Consider the following 24,933-nt stretch of genomic DNA (forward strand, 5'->3'; position numbering starts at 1 on the left):
CCAGTACTGGAACAGCAGAAACCTCCTTCAGTTAACTATTGGGAAGACTGAAGCCATTGTTTTCAGTTCCTGCTCCAAACTCCATTTCCTAGCTACTGATGCCATCCCTCTCCCTGGTAGGATGCAGAGGAGATTTACCAGAATCTGGGGATGGAGGATTTTAGTTACAAGGTTAGGTTGGAAAATCTGGGTTTGTTCTCCTTCGAACAAAGGAGATTGAGGTGAGATTTAATGGAAGTGTAAAAATTATGACTGGCTTAGATAAGTTACACAAGGAAAAACTGTTCCCAATAACAAATGGTACACAAGGAGTAGGGGGTACAGATTAAAAGATTTGGGAAAAAGAGAGAGGGGATATGAAGAAGCTCATTTTTACACAGCGGGTGGTAATGTCCTGGAATTCGCTGCCCACAGGGGTGGTGGAAGCAGAGACAATCAATGACTTCAAGAGGAAACTGATGGCCACCTGAGAAAAATAGACTTGCAGGACCACAGGGATCGAGCCAGGGAGTGGGACTGACTGCATAGCTGTGGCGAGCCAGCATGGACTCGATGGGCTGAAAGGCCTCCTTCTGTGCTGTAAATGACTCGATGACTCAGTGCTTCCACAACTTTGGTGGAGCACAAGTAAGTTGAAGACACCTTAGCTGCAACTTGCTGAGTGGACCTTTAAATAGCCCAGGAACAGGGTTATTCTTACTTGCTAAAGCTTGTTGTTTTTGGAGTGAATAAGGAAGGTGTTCCTTGTACATTGTTTGAGCCAATTTTACTATTTCTGCATTGCATCAGCCTGCGATGTCATGATCTCATCCTTTGAATCCCTTCGGGCGTATGCAGGGTCGCATCTGTGTCCGCCATTCCAGTGCCTGGTGCTGCGCAGTCCACATGCTTCTACTGTCTCTAAATTATCACACTGCTTGTTCAGTATCCAGTTCGAGATGAGCAGAAACTTCCTCCAATTAAACTTAGGAAAGCATTTGCCTTTGGTCTCCACCACAAACTCTGTTCCCTTGCCACCAATTCCAGCCCTCTTCCTGATCCTTGTCTGAGGCTGAACTAGCTTATTTGGAACACTGTAATCTAATGTGATCCTAAAGCATGGCAAATAAGGTTGGTGAGCTGCAGGTGCAGATAGCCCGCATGGGAATACAATGTTGTGGCGATAAAGGAGACCTGGTTCAAAAAAGGGCAGAATGGAGACTAAATATTTCTGGATACAAGGTGTTGAGGAAAGATAGGGAAAGAAAGAAAGGAAGAGGGTGATTAAGAAGAATACTAGTGCTGGAGAGAGAGGATGTCCTGGAGGGATCAAGGACAGAATCTATTTGCTTAGAGTTAAGAAACAGTCAAGGTGCCATTACACTACTGGTTGCATTCTATAGGCCACCAAATTGGGGGAAGGTTATAGAGGAGCAAATTTGCAGGGAAATCACAGAGAGGTGCATGAACTATAGAGTCGTGATGGTGGGAGACTTCAATTGTCCTAGTATAGATTGGGATAGTAATAGTGTAAAGGGCAGAGAGGGAAGAGGTACTGAAGTGTATTCAAGAAAATTTTATTGAGCAGTCCATTTCTGGCCCGACATGGAAGGGGGTGTTGCTGGATCTGGTTCTGTGGAATAAGGAGGGTCAAATGGATCAAGTGTCAGTAGGGGAATATTTATGGAACAGCGATCATTGTATTGTATGATTCAGATTAGCTATGAAAAGGTCAAGGAGCAATCTAGAGTAAAAAATACTTAATTGAAGGAAGACCAATTGCAGTGGGTTGAGAAAGGATCTGTCCCAGGTAACGTGGAATCAAAGACTGACAGGCAAAATTGGGCTGCTTTTAAGGAGGAGATGTCCAGGTACATTCCCATGAGGGGGAACGGTAAAGTGATAAAAGTCAGAGCTCCCTGGATAACAAAGGAGATGCAAAATAAATGATGCAGAAAAAGGCAGCGAATGACAGATGACCAATTGTTAATATAAATAAGAACCAGGCTAATATAGAAAGTTCAGAGGGGAAGTGAAAAAGGAAATAAGAGAGGCAAAGAGATACTATAAGAGACTGACAGCAAACATAAAAGGGAATCTAAGTCACAGAATCGTTACAGCGTAGAAGGAGGCCATTCTGCCTATCGTGGTCTGCACCGGCTCTCTGAAAAAGCAACTCGCTCAGTTCCATTCCCCTGCCTTCTCCCCATAACCCTGCACATTATTTATTTTCATATAACTGTCTAATTCTCTTTTGAATGCTTCAACTGAACCTGTCTCCACCACGTTTTCAGGTAGCGCATTCCAGACCTTAACCACTCGCTACCTGAAAAAGTTTTTCCTCATGTCACTTTTGCTTCTCTTACTTTAAATCTGTGCCCTTTTGTTCTCGATCCTTTCACGAGTGGGAACAGTTTCTCCACTCTGTCCAGACCCCTCATGATTTTGAATAGCTTTATCAAATCACCTCTCAGTCTTCTCTTCTCCAGGGAAAGCAGTCCTAACTTCTCCAATCTATCTTCATAACTGAAATTCCTCATCCCTGGAACCATTCACGTGAATCTTTTCTGTACTCTCTCCAGTGCCCTCACGTCTTTCCTCAAGTGCGGCGCCCAGAATTGGGCGCAATACTCCAGCTGAGGCCGAACTAGTGTCTTAAACAAGTTCAACATAACTTCCTTGCTCTTGTACTCTATGCCCCAATTAATAAAGCCTGTATGCTTTATTAACCGCTCTCTCAACCTGTCCTGCCACCTTCAATGACTTATGTACATATACACCTAGGTCCCTCTGCTCCTGCACCCCGTTTAGAATTGTACCCTTTATTCTATATTGTCTCTCCATGTTCTTCCTACCAAAATTAATCACTTCACATTTCTCTGCACTGAACGTCATCTGCCACCTGTCTGCCCATTCCACCAACTTGTCTATGTCCTTTTGAAGTTCCACACTATCCTCCTCACAGTTCACAATGCTTCCAAGTTTCATATCATCTGCAAACTTTGAAATTGTGCCCTGCACACCAAGGTCTAGGTCATTAATATTTCTTTCTATATCAGGAAAAGCAGGGGTCCCAACACTGATCCCTGGGGAACTCCACTATAAACCTTCCTCCAGCCCGAAAAACATCGATTAACTCTTTGTTTCCAGTCACTCAGCCAATTTTGTATCCATGTTGCTACTGTCTATTTTATTCCATAAGCTACATGTTTGCTCACAAGTCTGTTGTGTGGCACCTTTTACAAGTCTCCAGTTCTCTCGCACCACCCCCGAGTCTAAGGAAGACTGAAAAATTGTGGCCAGTGCCTCTGCGATTTCCACCCTCACTTCCCTCAGTATCTTTGGATGCATCTCATCCAGCCCTGGTGCTTTATCCATTTTAAGTACAGATAGCCTATCCAATACTTCTTCTTTATCAATTTAAGCCCCTCTAGTGTCTGACCTATCTCCTTTTTCAACATTGCCTGGGTTGCAGCTTCTTCCTTGGTAAAGACAGATGCAAAGTATTAATTTAATACCTCAGCTATGCCCTCTGCCTCCATGTGTAAATCCCCTTTCTGGTCCCTAATCGGCCCCATACCTCCTTTTACCACCCTTTTACTATTTATATGCCTATAGAAAACTTTGGGATTTTCTTTAATACTAGCTGCCAGTCTCTTTTCATGCTCTCTCTTTCTTTCTCTTATATGTTTTTTCACTTCCCCTCTGGACCTTCTATATTCAGCCTGGTTCTCAATAGTATTTTCTACCTGGCATTTGTCATAAGCACACTTTTTCTTCTTTATCATAATCTCCACTTCTTTTGTCATCCAGGGAGCTCTGGATTTGTTTGCCTTACTTTTCCCCATCGAGGGAACATACCTTTACTGTGCCCAAACTATCTCTTCTTTGAAGGAGGCCCATTGTTCATCTACTGGTTTTCCTGCCAACTTTATTCACCCCATCTCTATTCTTATCACATTGAAGTTAGCCTTCCCCCAGTTAATTATTCTTGCCCTAGATTGCTCTTTGCCCTTTTCCATAGTCAGCCTAAACCTTATGATACAATGATCACTATCCCCTAAATGCTCGCCGACTGATACTTGATCCACTTGGCCCACCTTATTCCCAAGAACCAGGTCGAGTAGTGCCTCCTTTCTCATTGAACGAACAACATACTGTTGTGGAAAATTTTCCTGAATACACTCTAGGAACTCTTGCCCCTCACTGCCCTTTGCACGACTATTATCCCAGTCTATGGATAATTAAAGTTCCCCATTATAACTACCCTATAATTTTGTTCACCTCTCTATAATTTTCTTGCAAAGTTGTTCCTCCATATCCTTCCCACTAGCTGATGGCCTATAGACAACACCAAGCAATGTACCTGCACTTTTTTTGTTCTTTAACTCTAGCCAAATTGATTCTGTCCTCGACTGCTCTGGGACATCCTTTTTCTCCAGCACTGCAATGCTCTCCTTAATGAATACCGCCACCCCTCCACCTTTTCTCCCTTTCCTATCTTTCCTGAACACCTTGTATTCGGGAATATTTAACACCCTGTCCTGCCCTTTGAGCCAGGTCTCTGTTATAGCCACAACATCATATTTTCACATGGTAATCTGCGCCTGTACCTCACCAATCTTATTAACCACACTCCATGCATTCACAATCATGCACATTAACCCTGATTCAGACTTTATTAGTTTCTCCCTTACTCTGACTCCACCTAATAACATACTATTCCCTAGTCTTGTCCTATCTATCTCCCCCAGGATTCTGTGCACCTTGGTATTCCCCTCTAATACTTGCTCCTGGTTCCCACACCCCAGACAAGTTACCAGTTTTGCTTCCCTCCAATCTGAGCTCCCTCTCAGGTTCCCAACCCCCTGACAATTTAGTCTAAACCCTCCCCAACAGCGCTAGCAAATCTCCCTGCGAGGATATTCATCCAAGTCCTGCTAAGATGCAACCCGTCCATCTTGTACAGGTTCTGCCCCAGAACCGGTCCCAATGTCTCAAAACCTGATGCCCTTCCTCCTACACCAGTTCTCCAGCCATATGTTCAATAGCACAATTCTCCTATTTTTATGCTCACTTGCACGTGGGACTGGGAGTCCTTCCTAGCTCCCTAAAATCTGTTTTCAGGACCTCATCCCCCTTCTTATCTCTGTCATTGGTACCAATGTGGACCATGACCTCTGGCTGTTCACCCTCCCCCAGATGAATGCCCTGCAGCCTTTCCATGATATCCTTGACCCTTGCACCAGGGAGGCAACACACCAACCTGGAGTCACGTTTACTGCCACAGAAACGCTTGTCTGTTCCCCTAACTAATGAGTCTCCTATCACTACTGCTCTTCCATTCCTCTTACACCCCTCCTTTGCAGTTGAGCCACCTGTGGTGCCACAAACTTGGCTCTGACTGCACTCCTCTGAGGAACCATCACCCTCACCAGTATCCAAAATGGAAAAGCGATTAGTGAGTGAGATCATATCAGGGGACTCCTGCACTAGCTGCCTGGTTCTCTTAGACTGCCTGGCAGTCACCCAATCCCTATCTGCCTGCATGCTCCTAGCCTGTGGTGTGACAACCTCCCTAAATGTGCTAGCCCCGTAGTCCTCCGCCTCACGGATGCACAACAATGACTCCAGCCGCCGCTTGAGTCCCGAAACCCAGAGCTCAAGCTTCTGCAGCTGGTGACACTTCCTGCAGATGTGTATGTCTAGGAGACATGATATGTCCACGAATTCTCCCATGCCAGTCTTCTCTAGGCATATAAATAGTAAAAGGGAGATAAGAGGAGGGGTAGGGCTAGTTAGGGACCAAAAAGGAGACCTACACGTGGAAGCAGAGGGCATTGCTGAGGTATTAAATGTGTAATTTGCATCTTTCTTTACCAAGGAAGAGGATGCTGCCCAAGACATAGTGAGAAAGGAGGTCATTGAGATACTAGATGGCTAAAAATTGGTAATAGAAAGGCTGGCTGTACTTAAAGTTGATAAGTCACCTGGACCAGATGGGATGCATTTGAGGATACTGAGGGATAAAGATGGAAATTGCAGAGGTGCTGCCCACAATCTTTCAATTCTCCTTAGCTACGGGGATGGTGCTGCAGGACTGGAGAATTGCAAATGTTATACCCTTGTTCAAAAAAGGGTGTAAGCATATGCCCAGCATCTACAGGCCAGTCAGTTTAAGCTCAGCAGTGGGAAAACTTTTAGAAATGAAAATCCAAGACAAAATTAACAGTCACTTGAACAAGTGTGAATTAATTAAGTTAAGCCAACAAGTTAAAGGCAAACCTGCTGAGTATTTTCAGCATGTTCTGTTTGTATTTGTTCAAGACAAATTACGTTTAACAGAGAGGGTAATGTGGTTGATGTGATGTTCATGGACGTCCAAAAGGCATTTGATAAAGTGCCGCATAATGGCCGGAATTGTACAACCTCAAATGAGTGGGCTGGTGGCAGGGGGGGGCGGGGGAGGGTGCGTAAAATTGAGTGGGAGGCGGGGATGGGGGGCGTTCCCAAACCCCTCCCGCCCCCGCTGCAATTTTACGCGGGGCAGCGGCAACAATAAATGGCCCGCTCACCCCAGCCAAGCAAGGCCTTTAAGTGGCAAATTAACTGGCACTTAAGGGCCTCTGCCCATTGCCATGGGTGTTTTACCCTTGGCTGGTGGGCGGCTGAGGCCTCAAAAAGCCTGCCTGGTTCCATCATGCGGCCTTCTTGTGGGCTGGGGGGAGCCCTCCTGATCAGGCACCCTGTGCCCCATGGAGGGCCATCCCTAAAGCCCTAACCACCCCCAACCCACAATACTCTCCCTGTCCCCCTCACCGACCTCCCTTGCCTCGATTGTGCCCAGCATGGCCCTAAAAACGTACCCACGTTCTGGTGCCAGCCTGCATCTCGCTTCCGATGGCTGGGTGTAATCCCAGCAGTGAACACTGCTCTGGAAAGTGCTGCTGGGACTAAGAGCTGCCGGCCCACTGATTGGCTGGCAGCTCCATTAGGCGGGACTTCCAATTAAGGACATGGGGAGCGAAAAATCCTAGTCTGGCTCCCCAGGCCTGGTGGAGACGGGCCTGCCACCGACTTTTCGGTCAGTGGACAGGGCCGTCCACCCAATGAAAAATTCCTGCCAATAGGCTGGACAGCAAAGTTGAAGCCCATGGAATAAGGGACAGTGGCAGCATGCATACAAAGTGACAGGAAATAGTAGTGGTGAAAGTTTGTTGCTCGAACTGGAGGAAGGTATACAGTGGTGTTCTCCAAAGATCAGTAATAGGACCACAGCTTTTCTTGATCTATACTGGTGACTTAGGCTTAGGTACACAGAGCATAATTTCAAAATTTGCAAATAACAGGAAACTTAAAATACAGTGAACTGTGAGAAGGATCGTGATAGACTTCAACAGGATATAGACAGGCTGATGGAATGGACAGATACATGGCTGATGCATTGAAGCACTTAGTGATACATTTTGTTAGGAAGGACAAGGAGAGGCAATATAAACTAAAGGTATAATTACAAAGTGGGTGCAAGAACAGAGAGACCCAGAGGTGTATATGTACAAATCATTGAAGATGGCAAGACAAGTTGAGAAAATGGTTAAAAAGGCAGACAGGATCCTGAGCTTAATAAAAAGAGGCATGGAGTACAAAAGCAAGGAAGTTAAAGGAAGTTCTGATGAAACTTTATAAAACACTGATTTAACCTCAACTGCAATTTGGGGTCCAATTCTGGGCACTACACTTTAGAAAGGATGTGAAGGTTTTAAAGAGGGTGCAGAAAAGATTTAGGAGAATTGTTCTCGGGCTGAGGGACTTCAATTAGATGGATAGATTGGAGAAGCTGAAGTTGTGAGACGATTTGATAATGGTGTTCAAAATCCGAGGGGTCTGGACAGAGTGATAGAAAGAAACTTTTCCCATTGGCAGAAGGGTGGAGAACCAGAGGACACAGATTTTAAAGTGATTCGCAAAAGAACCAAAGGTGACATGAGGAAGAATTTTTTTTTACAGTGAGTGGTTACAATCTGAAATATACGGCCTGAAAGTTTGGTGCAGGCAGATTCAATTATGGCTTTCAAAAGGAAAGTGGGCAACAGCACCACCTGAAGGGAAAAAATTTGCAGGGTCATAGGGGAAAGGACTAGGAAGTGGGACTAGCTAAATTGCTCTTACAGAAAGCCAGCACGGACAATGGGCTGAATGAGCTCCTTCTATGCTGAAACAGTTCCATCATTTTATTCTATGATTCTATTACCTTTCGACTGCATACCTGCTCCATCACCATGACAGTCTACTTCTGTAGCATTGCCTGTCTCCCCACCTGCCTCAGCATATCTGCTGCCGAAACCCTTAAACATGTCTTTGTTACCTCTAGAATTGACTATTTCAATTGTCTCCTGGGTGGCCTTCCAGCTTTTACCCTCCATAAACTTGAACTCATCCAAAACTTTACTGCCCATATCCTAACTTACACAAGTTTTTTTCACCCATGACCCCTGTGCTTGCTGACCTTCATTGGCTCCTGTTCTGGCAACACCTCGATTTTAAAATCTCATCCTGGTTTTTAGATCCCTCCATAGCCTCATGCCTCCTATCTCTGTAACTGCTTCCAGCCCTATATCCCTTGAACATCTTTGTGATTCTCTGTCTAATTCTTGCCTCTCGCACATCGTCAATTTTCATCGCTCCACCATTGGTGGTCATACCTTCAGCTTTTTGATACCGTGGCTTGGAATTCTCTCCCTCAGCCTCTTCTCCTCTCTATCTCTCTTTTCCTTTAACACCCTCTTTAAAACCTAGATCTCTGACCAAGCTTTTGTCCTAATATCTCCTTTCATGGCTTGGTGTCAAAGTTCTATAATGCCCCAGAGAAACACCTTTGGACACTTTACTACATTAAAGGCACTATATAAATGCAAGCTGTTGCTGGTGTCTCAGGTTGAATAAGACTGTTTGCAACCTCAGTGTCCAATTTGACTCCTAGTTGAGTTTCCAAACCCCTATCCTCCCATCACAAAAACCATCTACTTCTCTGACATCTCTTCCCATGCACATACCTCAGCTTATCTGCTGCTGGCACCCTCATTCATGCATTTGACACCTAAGATTTATATATTCCAATGCTCCCTTCCCCGTTTCCTAGCCTCCAAAAACTTCAGTTCATCTAAAACTCCGTGCCTGTATCATTTCCTGCACCAAGGTTTGCTTACCCGTCACTTCTGTCCTCGCTGACCTATATTAGTACTTGGCCCCCCCCAACATGTCAAATTAAAAATTCTCATCCTTGTATTCAATCCCTTCATAGCCTTCCTACCTCTCTGAGCTTACATACAACTACATAGAACATACAACACAGAAACAGGCTATTTGGTCCAACCACTTCCATGCCAGAGTTTATGCTCCATTCAAGCCTCCTCCTATCCTTCCTCATCTAACTCTGTCAGCATCACCCTCTATTCCCTTCTCTCTCATATGTTTATCTAGATTCATCTTAAATGTATCTATACTATTCACATCAATTACCCCCTGTGGTAGCGAGTTCCACATTCTAACTTCTCTCTGGGTACAGAGTTTATTTTGAATGCTCTATTGGATTTCTTGCTGACTATGTTATATTGATAGCCTCTAGTTTTGCTCTTCCCCAAAAGTGGAAACACTCTGTGCCTACTGTATTAAAACCTGTCATAATGTTAAAGACTTCTATTAGGTCACCCCTCAGCCTTCTCTTGTTAAGAGAAAAGAGATCCAGCCTGCTTATCCTTTCCTGATAGGTATAACCTCAGTTCCGTAAATCTGTTATGCACCCTCTCCAGTGCCTCTATATCCTTTTTATAAGATGACAATTGTGGTCCAATCAAGGTTCAATACAAGTTTAGCATAACTTCTCCATATTTCAATTCTATCCCTCTAGAAATAAACCCTGGTGCTTGGTTTGCTCTTGTTACAACCTTATTTGATCCATGTCGCATCTTTTAATGATTTGTGTATTTATATCCCTTTCTCCATTTCCGCAACTCTCCCCAAAACTTTCTGTTCCTCTAACTGGCCTTTTGTGAATTCCCACCTCTTTTCACCCCACCTCTGGCAGCTGTGCCTTCCATCTCACATTCTGGAATTCCCTCAATAAACTCCTCTTCTCCTTTAAGATCCTCCTTAATACCTACTACTACCTATACCTCATACCTTTGAACTATCCACTCAATCCCTATATCTCCTTGTTCAACCATCATTTATCTCACATTTTTGACACTTCATCCACTCCCCCATCTCATTCTCTCTTCCAAAGTTCAGGTAGCGAGAGGTCAGAGGCCACCTAATTTCCTTCCTCCCCTCCCCCACATTCTGCCTGGTAATTGGGTTTGTTCAAATATGCTTTGTTTGTTTTCAAAATTCGAAGAAACTGTCTAACTACCTTTCTCACTGTGTTTCTCTTTCTCTCATAAATTCCTCACTCTCAATATCCTTTCTGTCAGAGCTCCCTTTCTGTCAACCCTAATCTCTCTCTCAATCTCCCTTTTTTGTCTCAATCTCTTTGGGCTGGATTTAATGGGCAGAGATGGGCTAGCAGATGGGGGGACTGCAATTAAGTAGGGGGTGGGAAAGGTCGAAGGCAACCTTCCCGCCCAGAGACCATTTGAAGCCCTTAAGTGGTCAATCAGTAGCCACTTAAGGGCCTCTTTCCGCTGCCACTGAAATTAAGCCAGGGCAGAGGGGGGCCTCCCCCATGTGGGGAGGTCATCCAGTGAAACAAAGCAACCTGAGGGTTTGTGGGGGGGGCCTCCTCCAGGGACAATCTTTGGGCCCTCGATGGGAAAGGCTGCCCCTCCATTAACAACCCCCTGCCCTCATCACCCATGCTGCCACCCGCCCCCCCCCCCCATTGTTGGGGCCTGCCAGACTGGCCCCAGTGACCTCGCTTCACTTATCTTCTTTCCTGGTCTCCAGCGCTGGGCCTGATCCCAGGCCTCGTTTAGTACCGGCAGTGGCACTGCCAATACTACTGAGCTGCAGGCCCTCTGATTGGTTGCCAGCTCTTGGAGATGGGAGTGCCATTGAATCGTGCTGGGGGTCTCCGAATGGCCAGGTTTTCCTCGCCTTTTCAGCCCACCGCTGGGAACCTCGCCTGTGCGACTAAAACCAGCCCTTTGTTTCTCTCAAAGCACCCATCAGCATGCTCCTCTTCCAAACTTCATCTCTCTTTCTTTCAGACATCCGCTTCTTTGTACACTTTTTGCTATTTATCTCTTTGACATCTCCTTTCTCAACCCTCCCTCTCTTACCCGCCTATTCCCCCCCCCCCCCTTCGCACTCCCCATCCTAAACATTCCTCTCAATTTCCCATCTTTCAACTTCTCTCTTTTTCTGTTTCTTTTCCTCTCTGTTTTATAGATGTTAGACATTAGAATCTGTTCCAGAGGTGTAGATTATTAGCATTGACCTTTTCCAACTGCTAACCAAATATTGGTGAGATAATTAATTGGCTTTAAAATTCAATTAAAAAATTGAACCTTCTTTAAATGGAAACCCTCTCTCCTCATCTTGCACAACTCTCTGGCAGTGAAATTGATTTTTGGCAATAATCCAAAACAGGTGATGCTAAATTAGCAGCCCATTTTATACCTACCTAATAGTTTTCCACTGAAAAATGGATTGCCAATTCATTACACCAACATACGAATTAGGAGCAGGAGTAGGCCAAAATCTCCTATTTTGCACTATTGTTCAAGACTAATTTCACCTCCTCTAGTTCTGACCAGTCTCTCTTCTCTCTCAACTCAATACAATTCTTGAAATTTATACAATATCAAACAAAAGCTAAAGCCGCAATGTAATTCATAACTTCAAAATTATTTGAAGAAAAGCTGCTGATGAAGAAAATACTAGGAAGGAAAAAAAAGATTCCATTAGTGCACGCTGACTGAACAGACTAATGCATTTTAGGAAATTAGGCAGATTGTACATACCTAGTGCTGGATTTTATACAGAGGCAGGCAGGGTTCCTGGCACCAGGCCGAAAAAATGGGGGAAGACCCCCGCTTCTGCATTTTTTCTGACCTCCAGAGGTAAAGGTTTAAGGAGGTGGGATCCCACCCCCAAGAGCTGCCAGCCCAGCACAGGACCAGCAGGTCAACAGTATCGACAGCACCACTGGGAGCAGTGGCCAGTGCCAGTACTGCAGAGGCCTTGGACCCAGGCCCAACATTGGAACCCTGGTCCCAAGCTAGGTAAGGGGCAGGGTCACCAGGGCTGGTCCGAAAGGCTCCAGCAATGGGGGATGGGGTGTTGGGCATTCAGTCCAGGAGGACTGGGGGGTACAGTGGCTCCCGGGGGGGTTCTCCATGGGACACGAATTGTCCATGAAGGAGGGACCACTCCCCCTATGCCCGCAAGGTGGGCATCTCATTTTTCAAGGTAAGATCCCAGCGGTGGCAAGAAGAGGCCCTTAATTGGCTGTCAAAAGGCCCCTTAAGGCCTCAATTGGCCTCTCGGCTGGAAGGCCGACATCGGCCTATCCCGTCCCCCTGGAAGCTCGGGCCCGGCAATCCTGCTGTCGGGTCCTGTGGCGGCCGCTGCCACTCCAATTCTCCGACTCCTCCCACCCCGCCCCCACCACGGGACCCGACGTCGGGCTGGAAACAAAATCTAGCCCCTAGACTGCCAATCCAAATTCAGCTCACAGAGTCACAGCTCTTACTATTAACTTTCAAACTCAGGCATTTAGGAAAGACTGAAGTCCTCAAGTAAGAACTTTAATAGTGGTATTAAAAACTTAAAAAGGCATTCATTTGATACGTTTCATCATGTTATTGCAATTTCTTTAAAAAAATTTGTTTTTTTATTTTGTTTATGTCCCATTTTAGATGTTAAAAAATCCTGTTACTGATAAAAAGTTGTGGATGAAAATAAATTTCAGGAAGCATTTGAATGATTTGTATGAACCTGGTGGCCAGTTTTTCTAATCAGAGTGACGACTTTACATAGAGTAACCTGTTTTAAATGGGGACTAAGAAATTTATAATGGGGAACGTAGGCACAAAAAGTGACAAATAATGAAAATAGGAAGTGAGATTTTGTAGACAAGCAGTGCACACAAATGTAAGTTTTTTTTACTAAGAAACTAGTTAACTTCATGTGCTTTATTTTTGGTGAGATATGACTACATGTAGTTTTCAGGTGAAGTGGGGTTAGAAGACATAAATAATGTCCTTTTTATATTTCTATTGTTTTCTTTATATAATAGAAACTGCCAAAATAAACATACATTGTAATTACATTCTCTTATCAGTAGTGGTGTTGCGAAGCTCACATTAGCAGAAGGCTATAAATATGGGCATAGGAATATTTAAAGGTCAAAATCATCAGGAAATGCATGTACATTAAAGATTTTCAATATATTATGAATGGATTGAAGGATTAGATGGAGGGAGGGATTGGATGGATGGATAGATGAATGAAATCATAGGGCTTAAGCTTCCTTGGGGGTTCTGCTAGACTCCTGCTATAACACCAGCAGGAGTCTGGCAAAATTCATTAGAAAACAGCAGGGAACAGGTTGCACTGGGTCCCTGCCAATTCTTGGATTTTCCGATCAATCTTGCAGGGTCCTGCTCCTTACAAAGCTAGTGACATCAATCCCCAGTAGAACAAGTTCCCTGTGGCAGGAGCTTCTGCTTCCCTCACTCATTCGACACCAAGAATATGACTGAAGACTGATAGATTGAGAGAGATGAGCTGTACCAAACTCCATCGTAGAGATCCAGGCAATGGAAGCAGCCTAGGCCTCTAAAGCTTGACAATGAAAATGAAAGAATTTTGTATCCAAAGGGGCATGCAATGTGGCCTGTGCAGCCCCCCATGCAAAATGGCAGTTTAGTACCACATTTCCCAGCTGCACAGGCATCCGTTAGTCCCATGTCAATTAGGTTCACTAACGCCGCAAACCTAGGAATCATAGCCCTGGTATCCTGACCATTCTCAGTAGACAAACAAAGCAATGAACTGCAAAAAGTTAACAATTTCCTTTTCACAATGATGACTTTATCTATGTACCTGTTTTGAATTCCACTTGAATCAAGTTTTACTCCGAAATAGATTGCACCAAGAAACAATCCCAGAAGACTATTAATAAATACCTGCATTAAGATTACAGAATGTAAAATCATTTCAGCAGAGATCAGTACAAAATTCACATATATATTTAAACTAGTGCTTAAGCCACTTTGTTTTAATTCCCTCACCTCAGCAACAGATGACTGGGGGTTTCGGATAAGATTCTTAAATAATCGGTTACTGACCCAAAAAAGTTGATGTAAGAAGGTTGTTGTATATGTAACTGACTGCATTTGTATTTCTTTCATTTCCCTACCACCTCTGTTTCCTTCGATCTTCTTAAGAGTTTCCAGCGTCTCTTGATATTGGCTTGATTTGACATAAGACTCTGCCAGCTTCTCAGCAATACTTTTTTCCTGTTCCACATCCATGTAATCGGAGGTTGAGCTTTCTGCAACTGAGAGAATAAGCATCTCCACAATATATCCACACATTTCAGTACTGTATTCCTATTGGTACAAGCCTAGTATGGATTGGTATAAATGATCATTATTTAATGAGAACTTGCAATTACATAATACTTTTAACATAAAAAAGCAGCTCCAGGTGCTTCACAAAGGAAGCAATTATCAAGCCTTTGTGGCATGATTAGGAAAGGTGACTGGGTTTTGAGAATTTTTTGTTAAAAAACTGGAGTGAGGTAGAAAGATGCTGGGGATTGGAGAAGGTGTTTTTAAGAGCAGGACCTAAACAGTTAAAGGGTCTGCCACAAAAAGCAATGAAGTGCATAAAAACCAACCTCAGAGGACCAGAAAATGCAGGGGGGGATTTCATGTTGAATAAAATTTCAAATATAGAGTGGACCCAGGAGGGATTTGTAGACCAGGACAATGATATTAACTTCTAACTATTTGGGAAGGAGGTGCAATTGTGGGTCTGTGTGAATGATGAGTGAGTGGGGCTTAGTGCAGAACAGAATGTTGGCTTTTATTTGATTGCAGCCTGTTAAAGCTTGCACCAAAACGTTATTTATTTTCCTTCCAGTGGTGGTAAACCTATCAAGGATGGTTTTAAAATACCAAAGCTGCCCTACATGAAAAATTAGGGCACTAGGGAGAAATTGGAGTGGCTTAGCAGCAGTTCCATAGTGGCAGGCAGTATTCAACCTCCACTGCTTACTCACCGAGAGGAGAATTCAGTCCCTACTTAAGATAGTCTCACAGGAGACTTAGTACAAATATTTAGGCCCTTGGTATCAGGAACTATAGCAGTATGGATAAAAAAGCCATACAAACTGTGCAGCACGATGCACCAGAATGGTTCCAGGTGTGGGAAACTATTGTTTTAAGAGAACTGTGAGAATGGGGGTAATTTTAACTTTCAGCAATGGTATAATGCGGAATATATTGGATCAACTACCATTCATGTAGCCAGCACTGCAAATTTCCTCTCTTAATAGTGAGGGAAATGTTACTTTAATACCTAGTGCTTGATGTTAGTAGGTACTCCCAAGTCCTTAAGTACTTGAGGTACTTGTCTAACAATCATTTCTTTCCTATTTGCTTGTCTGCTCCATGTGACTCTAAATATTTCTTCCCTACTATCCATTTGGCCATGCCAGCATAAAATAATGCTGAGTGCAAATTTCTGGGATTCAATTTATTTAGAAAAATTAAAGTTAGTTTAAGGTATATGTTTGTGATCACCTTAATAGTGATGTTCCTTTAAGATCTTAGTATGCTAATGAGCTAAGTACCAGGACGTAGTCATGTGACTCGAAGCCAGAGTCACTCTGCAACTGTAACATCCAGAGTAAGGTTCTGTAAATAGTTAACTCTGTACTGCATATAATATTAGCTTTAATAAACCTGTTTGAGATCTTCAACCAACTGGACTCCACATATCTCATTTATGTTACATCAGAAAACATAAAGAACTCATTACAAGGTGGCAGCTGTGGTGAAAAAAAAAGTCTAGGTTGAAGACCACGGGTAAAACAACTCTGAAAACAACCATTTCTACAGCCACTAGAGAAAAAGTCAAAAAAACATACCTCAAGCTATAGAAGACCGAGCACAGAATGACAGGCTGCAAGTAAGTCAGGTGAATCATTGTGCCAGCAGTCGAGAAATCCCAGTTAAAAAGAAAAAGTGCTTAAAAATTGATTTCTTTTTCCAAAAGCTCAGTGTAAAAGAAAAGGGGAAGACCCAACTCCTCTCCCAGGCTAATCGAGGTTGGCGCCATTACAGGAGGCGTCCGTTAGAAAAAATGCGGGAAAACCCATATCACTGCAGAGCCTCATACATGCAGCCAAAGTTATAAAAATGCATTAAATCACTTGAGCATGAAGAAGAGTTTCCATTCACAAAGCCACAGCTATAAAAATACCATTAAACCACTCGAGCACGAAGAACATAAACAAATTCTAAAAAAAAGAAATTGAACTGCCCAGTGAACAGCTGTGTAAACAGACCAGCTTAAGTGCTGTAAAAAAAACTCTAAAAAAGCTATTGAACAGCCTAATGAACAGCTGTGTAAACAGACAAGGTGAAGTGCTACAAGCAAGGTAAACACACAGCACTATCAAACACTTGTTCTCTCAATCCAAGCAGCTAGTATGAATAACAGAGAATTTCTTAAAGGGGAAACAGTACAGTCATAGAACAAGTCTTAAGCAAGTTTTAAAGCAAATGAACAGCAGGAAGATGGATACCAAATTTCCCAGCATGAACTGGAAGGCCCTGGATATTCTATCCGAATTCAAACTTTTCAAACAAAGAATGCAGTTATGCTTCACAGACCAAGTAGTTGTAGAACCAGAAAAACAGGCTTTGAAAATACTAATAGCAGCTGGAAATGAGGGATTACACAGAATCAACACCTCTGGCTTATCTGACGAGGACCAGAAAGATCTGGCAAAGGGATGGAAAGTGCTGGAAGATCAACACAGATTAAGAGTGAATTTTAGAATTCACCGCTTGGAATTGATGTCATACAGGCAACAGCCACAGGAATCAATAGACCAGTTCATCAGTAGATGCCGTAGTAAGGGCAATGAATGCAACTTTTCAAAAACTGGGCTGTGGGACTGAATAATGGAGCTGGTGATTGTATCAATACCCATTGAAGCATTTCAGAAAGAACTCTTGCGGAAAAAGAAAGGTCACAACTTTGTTGCACTGCTGGAAGATGGCAGGAAATACGAACCCATTGAAGCTGGGCAACAGCACCTGGAAGCACGAGGTGCAGTCAAAAGTATCGGCACGATAACCAGGTTGAAAAGAGCAAGCAAGCTGTGTGGTAAGATGGTTGGTCCCACTCACCGTGAAGTTATCCTGCATTTTAAGACCTGTGCAAGGCATGCGCATAAAAGGACACTAAGCCCGCCTATGCAAGAAATCTGGCTCCAAAGACACAGCCAGAAGTCACAGTAAGACACAAGCAAACAGACGACAGGCGCAGCCATGGGGCAACACCAGCAAGGAAAGCTTCAGAGAGCTGCGTAAATGTAAGCTGATATATGAGGTCCACAGTGATACAGACCTGAGACAAGACTCAAGTTCTCAGTCAGAAGGCGAACGGATGTTTCACATTGTGAACCTGACACATCACATTAATGAAGTCAAACAAATGGGAGCTTTGCTACCATGAACATCATGTGCCCAAAGAAAGCTGGCAAACTCAGGGTTAAGACTGACACTGGTGTTAGTACAAAAACCAGTCCAAATCCTGAAGGACATGCACCAGAGTCATCGGCAGTCAATGATACAACCAACAACTGCAAAATTATCTGCATATAATGGATCACCATTAGGTATCAAGACCACCTGCAAATTCCAGGTGACTAGATTCAACTAAGCTGCCCTTCAGCATGCATTGTACCTCTGCTTCCACTTGAGCCTGTCTGTCTGGACCTAAGCAGCAAGGATGTTGTTTTAAAGGAATTATTTATTTATTTAGAGATACAGCACTGAAACAGGCCCTTCGGCCCACCGAGACTGCGCCGACCAACAACCACCCATTTATACTAATCCTACACTAATTCCATATTCCTACCACATCCCCACCTGTCCCTATATTTCCCTACCACCTACCTATACTAGGGGCAATTTTATAATGGCCAATTAACCTATCAACCTGCAAGTCTTTGGCATGTGGGAGGAAACCGGAGCACCCAGAGAAAACCCACGCAGACACAGGGAGAACTTGCAAACTCCACACAGGCAGTACCCAGAATTGAACCCGGGTTGCTGGAGCTGTGAGGCTGCGGTGCTAACCACTGTGCCACTGTGCCGCCCTATGGTTCCTCCGATACCATGTGTGGTTAAGGTTGTACATCCTGGCATATCCCTACAAACGTTTTGAAATGTTGGGAAAACCCTGGTTAGGTTTTCATGCTGTTTTGCCTTGAAGTGCAAAAGCATATTGTTTAATTTTCCCAGCCATCCTGTATTCGCTGATCTGATATTTGGAGGTTCAATCTGGGAATTTCCTAGGCCTGCTTCTGCCTCATTCTCATGATCCTTTTCCTTCTCAACAGTCCCGATTACCTGACATACCTATATTGGTTACCCTCCTCCCTGTGGTAATATTGCTTGAGCATATTGATATGACACAACTGGTTCATCTTCCGGCGATCAGGGGTTTCAATCAAGTAATCTACTTTATCCGCTCTTTTGATCACTCTATCTGGGCCACTGAACCATTCTTTTAATGGCTCTCCATGTGATGGTAGTAACACTAATACTTCATCCCCTGGTTTTATGGTAGGTTGTGGTTTTCCCACCATTTGACAGGTATAGCATGTCCTTCAAAATTGTCTCACATCCTTTGTAAGACCTGGCCGGTAACAATATTGGCTTATGCATGATTTAGTCTTCCGAATTCCCCTATGTCCTGCAAAAGGAATGTCGTGTGCTAACCTTAGGAATCCTTGTCGATTTTTAGGTGGTACCACTATCTGTTCAACAACTGTCCAGTCTTCATCGGCAGGACTATGAGGTGGTCTCCATTTCCTCTGCAAAACACCATTTGCCATGTAATAGCCTTCCGGAACTCCTTTCGCCTCAGCTGCTGACAGAGCCGTCTGTGCTATTTGGTATATCTCTGGATCAGCTTGCTGTGCTGTAATGATAGATGATCTGTTAAACATCTCGTTTGGTTTATCTAAATCCCCAAATAAGGTTTCAGATATTTGGCTAACTGTTTGTGGTGCCCATTTTACCTCTGAAAATGGATCCTGTTCAGTCATTGCTCAGGCGACGACATACGCAGCAAATATTTCCGGAACTTGTTCCTGTAATTGCTCTGTTTCCTTAATTTCATTTGGTTCCTCTGTAACTATAGGAGAAACTGATACTTTTGATCAAGCCAAATCATTTCCTAGGAGTAGATCAATCCCCTTTAATGGTAAACTGTGGATAACACCTACAGTTACTATCTCATATTAAGTCACTCTCTAGGCATACTTCATACAAAGGTATGGATATATTCTCCCTGCCAATTCCATTAACTAAAACTTTAGAGTCCAAGGCGCTCTCTGGTGGAAACCTTATATCTTTCCCCAGCAAGAGTGTTTGGGTTGCTCCTGTGTCCCTGAGTATAATGATAGGTTTTCCTGCCTCACTTAGAGGATGTGGAGTTATTCTCCCCTTTGACAAAAATTCATTATAACTCTCAGGTATTTTATTCTTAACCTCTACACTCCTTTCAGTTTTAGTATCTGGTTTCACAGCTGTCTTTAAAGTTATAGCCTGGTCTGCTGTACTCTCAGTCAGATTCTTTTCCTCTGCACTAGCTTTGCATACCCCAGCAAGTCCTATGGGTTTACCTCGCAATTTCCAGCACTCTAAACGAAGATGACACATGTTGTTGCAATGATAACACTTTGGCTTGCGAACCTCACTTCTACCCTCAGCACCTTCCTTTCTGATCTAAAGAGGTGATCCTGGAGCATTCCCAGCTGTTCCTTCTTGTTCTCAGCTACTTGCCTTCCTTTCACTCTTCCACTTTCTATCCTTCTCGGATTTAAGGAGATGACAGACAAAATAGGTTGGCTTATTCACAAGCTCAAAATCATCAGCAATTTCTGCTGCTTGCCTAGCTTTCAAAACTTTCAGGTTATCTATTTAAGTTCTCACAACTGAAGGAATGGAGTTTTTAAACCCCTCTAAGAGAATCAATTTTCAAAGGTTCTCATATGTGGTTTCTATGCTTAATGCCCGTATACAACGGTCAAAGTTAATTTGCTTCACGCCCTCAAATTCTAAATATGTCTACCCAGCCTATCTGCATAAATTCCTAAACTTCTGATGGTAAGCTTCAGGGACTAACTCATATGCAGTGAGAGTAGCCTTTTATGCCACCTCATAATCTGCAGAAGCCTCTTCAGGAAGCATGGCATAAGCTTCATGAGCTCTGCCTCCCAACCTGTCCTGTATAAGCAGTGTCCAGCTTTCTTTTGGCCATTTTATCTGTTTGGCTATTTTTTCAAAAGATATGAAAAATGCCTCTACGTCCCTTTCACCGAACTTAGGAAGAGCCTGTATAAATTTAAACAACTTTTCGCTGGGTCCTGTGCTAAATTCAGATTATTCCTGAGCTGAATTTTCCTTGGATTCAAGACTACCCTTTTGTCTTAGTTCCATCTCTTTTAACTTAAATTCCCTCTCTTCTCTTTCACTCTCTCTCTGAAGTTCAAGTTTTCTTAATTATTTTTCTGCCTCTAATTTTTTTGTTTCTAACTGAATCCTAGCCAATACCACTGCATCACTCTCAGACCTACTACCTTCTTGTTCCTCGTATTGCCCTTCATCATCATCATCATCTTCTACTAATTCCAGATGTCGATTATCTCTGCTTTATTGGCACCTCATTTCAATTCCAACCCCAATTTTGTTGTAATGCTTTTAATTTGTTCTTAGTTAAAGTTATCAAATCACTCGGGGCAACATTCTGCTTTTCCAAAAATTCTGCTCAACCACTAATGCCGTTACAATGGTATAGACTGTACCTTATTATACAAGAGACCTGGTTCTTTTATTTTCTTTGTACTTGGCGTTAGATTTAGACCCCAACAATTGAGTTTCCAATTGCTATGATCCCAGATGCAAGAGCAATTAAATATGATGCCAAACACAAGACCCTAATTTAAATAAGTTATCCCAAAAATGAGTAATTAATATGATCCCAAATGCGAGCCCTCCAATTAGTCTGATTCTGATCTCAGGCACGAGTCGCCTAATTAAATATGATTCAAGCGCGAGCGAGCCCTCAATTAATATGTTATCACCGACCGATCAAGACAAAGTCCCAATCAAAATATATGATTCTGATTGTCGTGGGAGAAACATACTGTTGATTCAGTCCCGTCGCTTCACAGATCGCCTAAGAAAACCACAGCCAAATTGACAACCTATTAATCCCAGAATGAGGCTAACCAAACTAGGTCTTTAGATCAACAAACTAACTGTTTAATTAGAAAAACTAAATTCTTAAACACTACTAAGATATAAACAGCATTTAAAACAGAAAAAATTAGTGTCCTTGCAGATATACACTCCTGCCATTTGGAATCTTCCAATGTGGAACAGTCAAAGATTGCTTGAAGACCTCACAGCCATCCGATGGGGATAAAACAAATGTCCAGCATCTGAAACTTCAACTCCTCTTTCGTCCAGCGATAACCTCAGCTATCAACAACTCGTAAACACATCAATGAATCAATTTGGCTTTAGAATTTTGAGGGGTGAAAAAGTGATCAGTCTAAAATTCACATTCCTTCAGTTTAAATTATCAGAGATCTCTGTTCCATTCATGCTGGTCCAGCTGTCTCTCTTGGCACTGTCTGTTTCAAAATAAAAAGCTAGTTCAAACAGTTAATCGCAACATCTGGTCCTTGGTCTCTGAGTGGCTGTTGCCGGGTAACCAGGATGCATTCTTTGAAGCTGATTGGTTTCCTCTCCGTATGGTTGTATCCAACAGCAACCAAAATGCATCTTAGTAATTCTTGCGGCTTGCTTGTTATTAAAGCAGTACTGATCCTTTTCTGGCTTAAAGACACACCACATATTTCCCGGAAAACAAAAGAGGACTACAGGATCATAACAGTAGTGTGTCCTCATGCTCCAGCGACTCAGAAAAAGAGACTGATGTCGTCACAACTGAGAAGCAAAGGCTGGCCATGGGCAGCATTACCAAGGGTAAAGCTCTAAGGACTGGAACCCACTTGCAGACTCTGGCCAGCATCAAGCGGTGCAGTCTGGAAATCTAGCAAGAGCACAACTATGCCACACCTTCATTTCTGCTCTCTAAAGAACTGCCAGCACCACAACGAGCCAGAATGGACAGGTACCTTCATGAGGCCAATTACTCCTCCAACAAGTCCTTGACCCTGAGCCCCAGGCCTTCAGAAGCAGAGCATGAGGAGAGGCGAAGGACACGCAATGTCCTGAAGAGGCAGAGGAGGAATGAATTGAAGCATTGTCTGCTGGCTCTTCGAGGTGAGGTACCAGAACTTTCCAAGAATGACAAGGTCTCAAAAGTGGTCCCCTTGAGAAAAGCAACAGAGTATATTAGCAGGCTGAAGGCAGAGCAACAGAAACTGAATGCAGAGAGGGAGAAACTTCAGAAAAAACAGCAACAAGGGAGATGCAAATTCTCCGAGCAAGAGCTGTCAAACCACTGAAATGATATATGGACTCTTAAGCCTCTACATTTGTAAATTTTGCAATCTCTATCCATGTGTAAATAGTTTTGATGTTATCTAATTTTATGTGTTCTTACTTGTAGCATACGAGACTTATCTTTGGAAAGAAAAGGGATGTTATGTGATCACCTTAAGCGATGTCCCTTTAGGATCTTAGTATGCCAATGAGCTAAGTACCAGGACATAGTCATGTGACTCGAAGCCAAAGTCACTCTGTAACTGTAACACACAGAGTAAGGTACTGTAAATAGTTTGCTCTGTACTGTATATAATAGCCATAATTAACCTGTTTGAGATCTTCAACCGACTGGACTCCACACATCTCATTTATGTTGCATCAGTCAACATAAAGAACTCATTACAGTATATATCATTATTTATTCAACTGAGATCATAAGGGTAAATTTTACAAATTTGTGCCCCTGGCAGTTTTGTGCAGAGACAGTGCACATTGGGAATTTGAGCAAATATCAATACACCAATGCATGGCCTGCATAGTTTTCCACCCATCCAAATATTGTGGAAAATCATATGGGCCACAAATTGAGCATGTTGATCTGTTCTGCCTAACTCTCCACCTTAACAGTCCAGTCACATGAGCCCTGCATGAGAACAAACTCATACATTTTCTCTTTAGTTATATGTTCAAACGTTAACCATAACATTTTGTATTTTTCTGCAAATGAAAATGCATCTAAAACTTTTAGTTTTAGGAGGCATAATTAATTTAAATGTCTGAAATATCACCATATATACCTGGGCTTTCATTGTTAGAACCTACAGCAAGCTGTTTTCCTTTATTATTAGTGACAACTGGATTGGAATCTCCATTAATAACATCCAAAAAGAAATCTGCTGGGTTGTTGAAGGTCTCGCACTCATAGCCTAAAACAAGAGACACAACACCAATATTTATATAAAAGCAAAATACTGCGGATGCTGGAAATCTGAAATAAAAACAAGAAATGCTGGAAATACTCAGCAGGTCTGGCAGTATCTGTGGAGAGAGAAGCAGAGTTAACGTTTCAGGCCAGTGACCCTTCATCAGAACCAATATTTATATTCTGGATTTTCATAACAATGTCAAGTGCTTGTGAATTTGAACCAGAATCATCACCTTTTCTCTCTCTTTACCCCTCTCAGACTTTTCTCTCCTGTTTCCTACTTTTCTTGTCACCTGCTCCTGCCATTTTCCATTTCTAATCTCTTGGGTAACTTGTTCCCCTCTCCAGTCCCAACCATCAGTATTTCTTTGCCTTCCTACACTCTTGCTACTGCCGCAGACTTGAACTTCTTTGAATAAGTCCTCTACTACCCCGCATGCCTCTCTTGGCATCCTTCGAAAGGGCCATGGAGATAACTTGTTACGTGCCCACTTACGAACAGTAATCTCAACTGCTTATTCTCTCTCATGGACCACGAGGCCAGTGTGCCTTCTGGGGGAGGGTGGGGGGGTAACACTGGCTAACCTTCCTCCAGTCCTGCTCACCCCACCTATCATTGCCTTGGAACCTGCCAACAAATCAACAGTCAGCGCCTCTCTCTCTGAATTCACCTCAAGAATATCCATTCACTCATGGCCAAGCCCTTGCCATCCATGGCTTTATTGTGGACAATTACATTGACATCCTGGGTGGAACATTCCACTTCGGTGGAGTTATAAAACAAATGGTTCTGGATCAGCCACCTGTTATACAACCTGCCCAATTTTCCTTTCAATTGAGGCTATGGAGCCCATTTCTGAAGTTTCTGTACCTTGTTTTTCATCACATGCACCACCCAAACTGCTGCCACTGTCAGTGTGATGTTCAACACCAACTCACACCTCGGCCACTCCCTTTGGTACTTCCTCCTCCTTTGAGCACCTCAATTTGTTCCTCCTCCTCACATCTCCTATAAAATCAACAATAACGATCATCCTCCCCAAGCTTCAGCCCAAGTTTCACGTTCGGTCTGCTCTCCTGATGTACTTTGTAGCACTGCCATATGCTTTGCTGCACTGCCAAGTTTTCAGATGACAAAAAGCTTAGAAATGTAGTAAACTGTGATGAGGATGAAGAGATGAAGGACATGTCACCAAATGACAAATCATTCCTGAACCTGTCCTCAGGCATCCAGCTCAAGGGATGCATTCCGAAGATGAGCAGAATGAGGCAACTAGCAAACAAGTACAAGTGGTACCTGCATTTTCAGGGAACCTA

At 43.2% G+C, this 24,933-nt stretch overlaps 1 protein-coding gene across 1 annotated transcript in view; it reads right to left on the reverse strand.

Annotated features, from left to right (window-relative positions):
- The window catches only part of LOC137380848 (broad substrate specificity ATP-binding cassette transporter ABCG2-like), a 181,788-nt gene that overhangs the window by 73,772 nt on the left and 83,083 nt on the right, over window positions 1-24,933 (reverse strand). The window contains exons 8-11 of the mRNA XM_068053260.1: window positions 23,514-23,617; window positions 15,894-15,914; window positions 14,214-14,441; window positions 14,026-14,108 (exon numbers count right to left, since the gene is read on the reverse strand). Of these exons, the coding sequence (XP_067909361.1) occupies window positions 14,026-14,108; window positions 14,214-14,441; window positions 15,894-15,914; window positions 23,514-23,617 (436 nt within the window). The remainder of the gene's footprint in view (window positions 1-14,025; window positions 14,109-14,213; window positions 14,442-15,893; window positions 15,915-23,513; window positions 23,618-24,933) is intronic.

The sequence above is a fragment of the Heterodontus francisci genome, chromosome 20, assembly GCF_036365525.1.
Source record: "Heterodontus francisci isolate sHetFra1 chromosome 20, sHetFra1.hap1, whole genome shotgun sequence".
In the NCBI taxonomy this organism is placed as follows: domain Eukaryota; kingdom Metazoa; phylum Chordata; class Chondrichthyes; order Heterodontiformes; family Heterodontidae; genus Heterodontus; species Heterodontus francisci.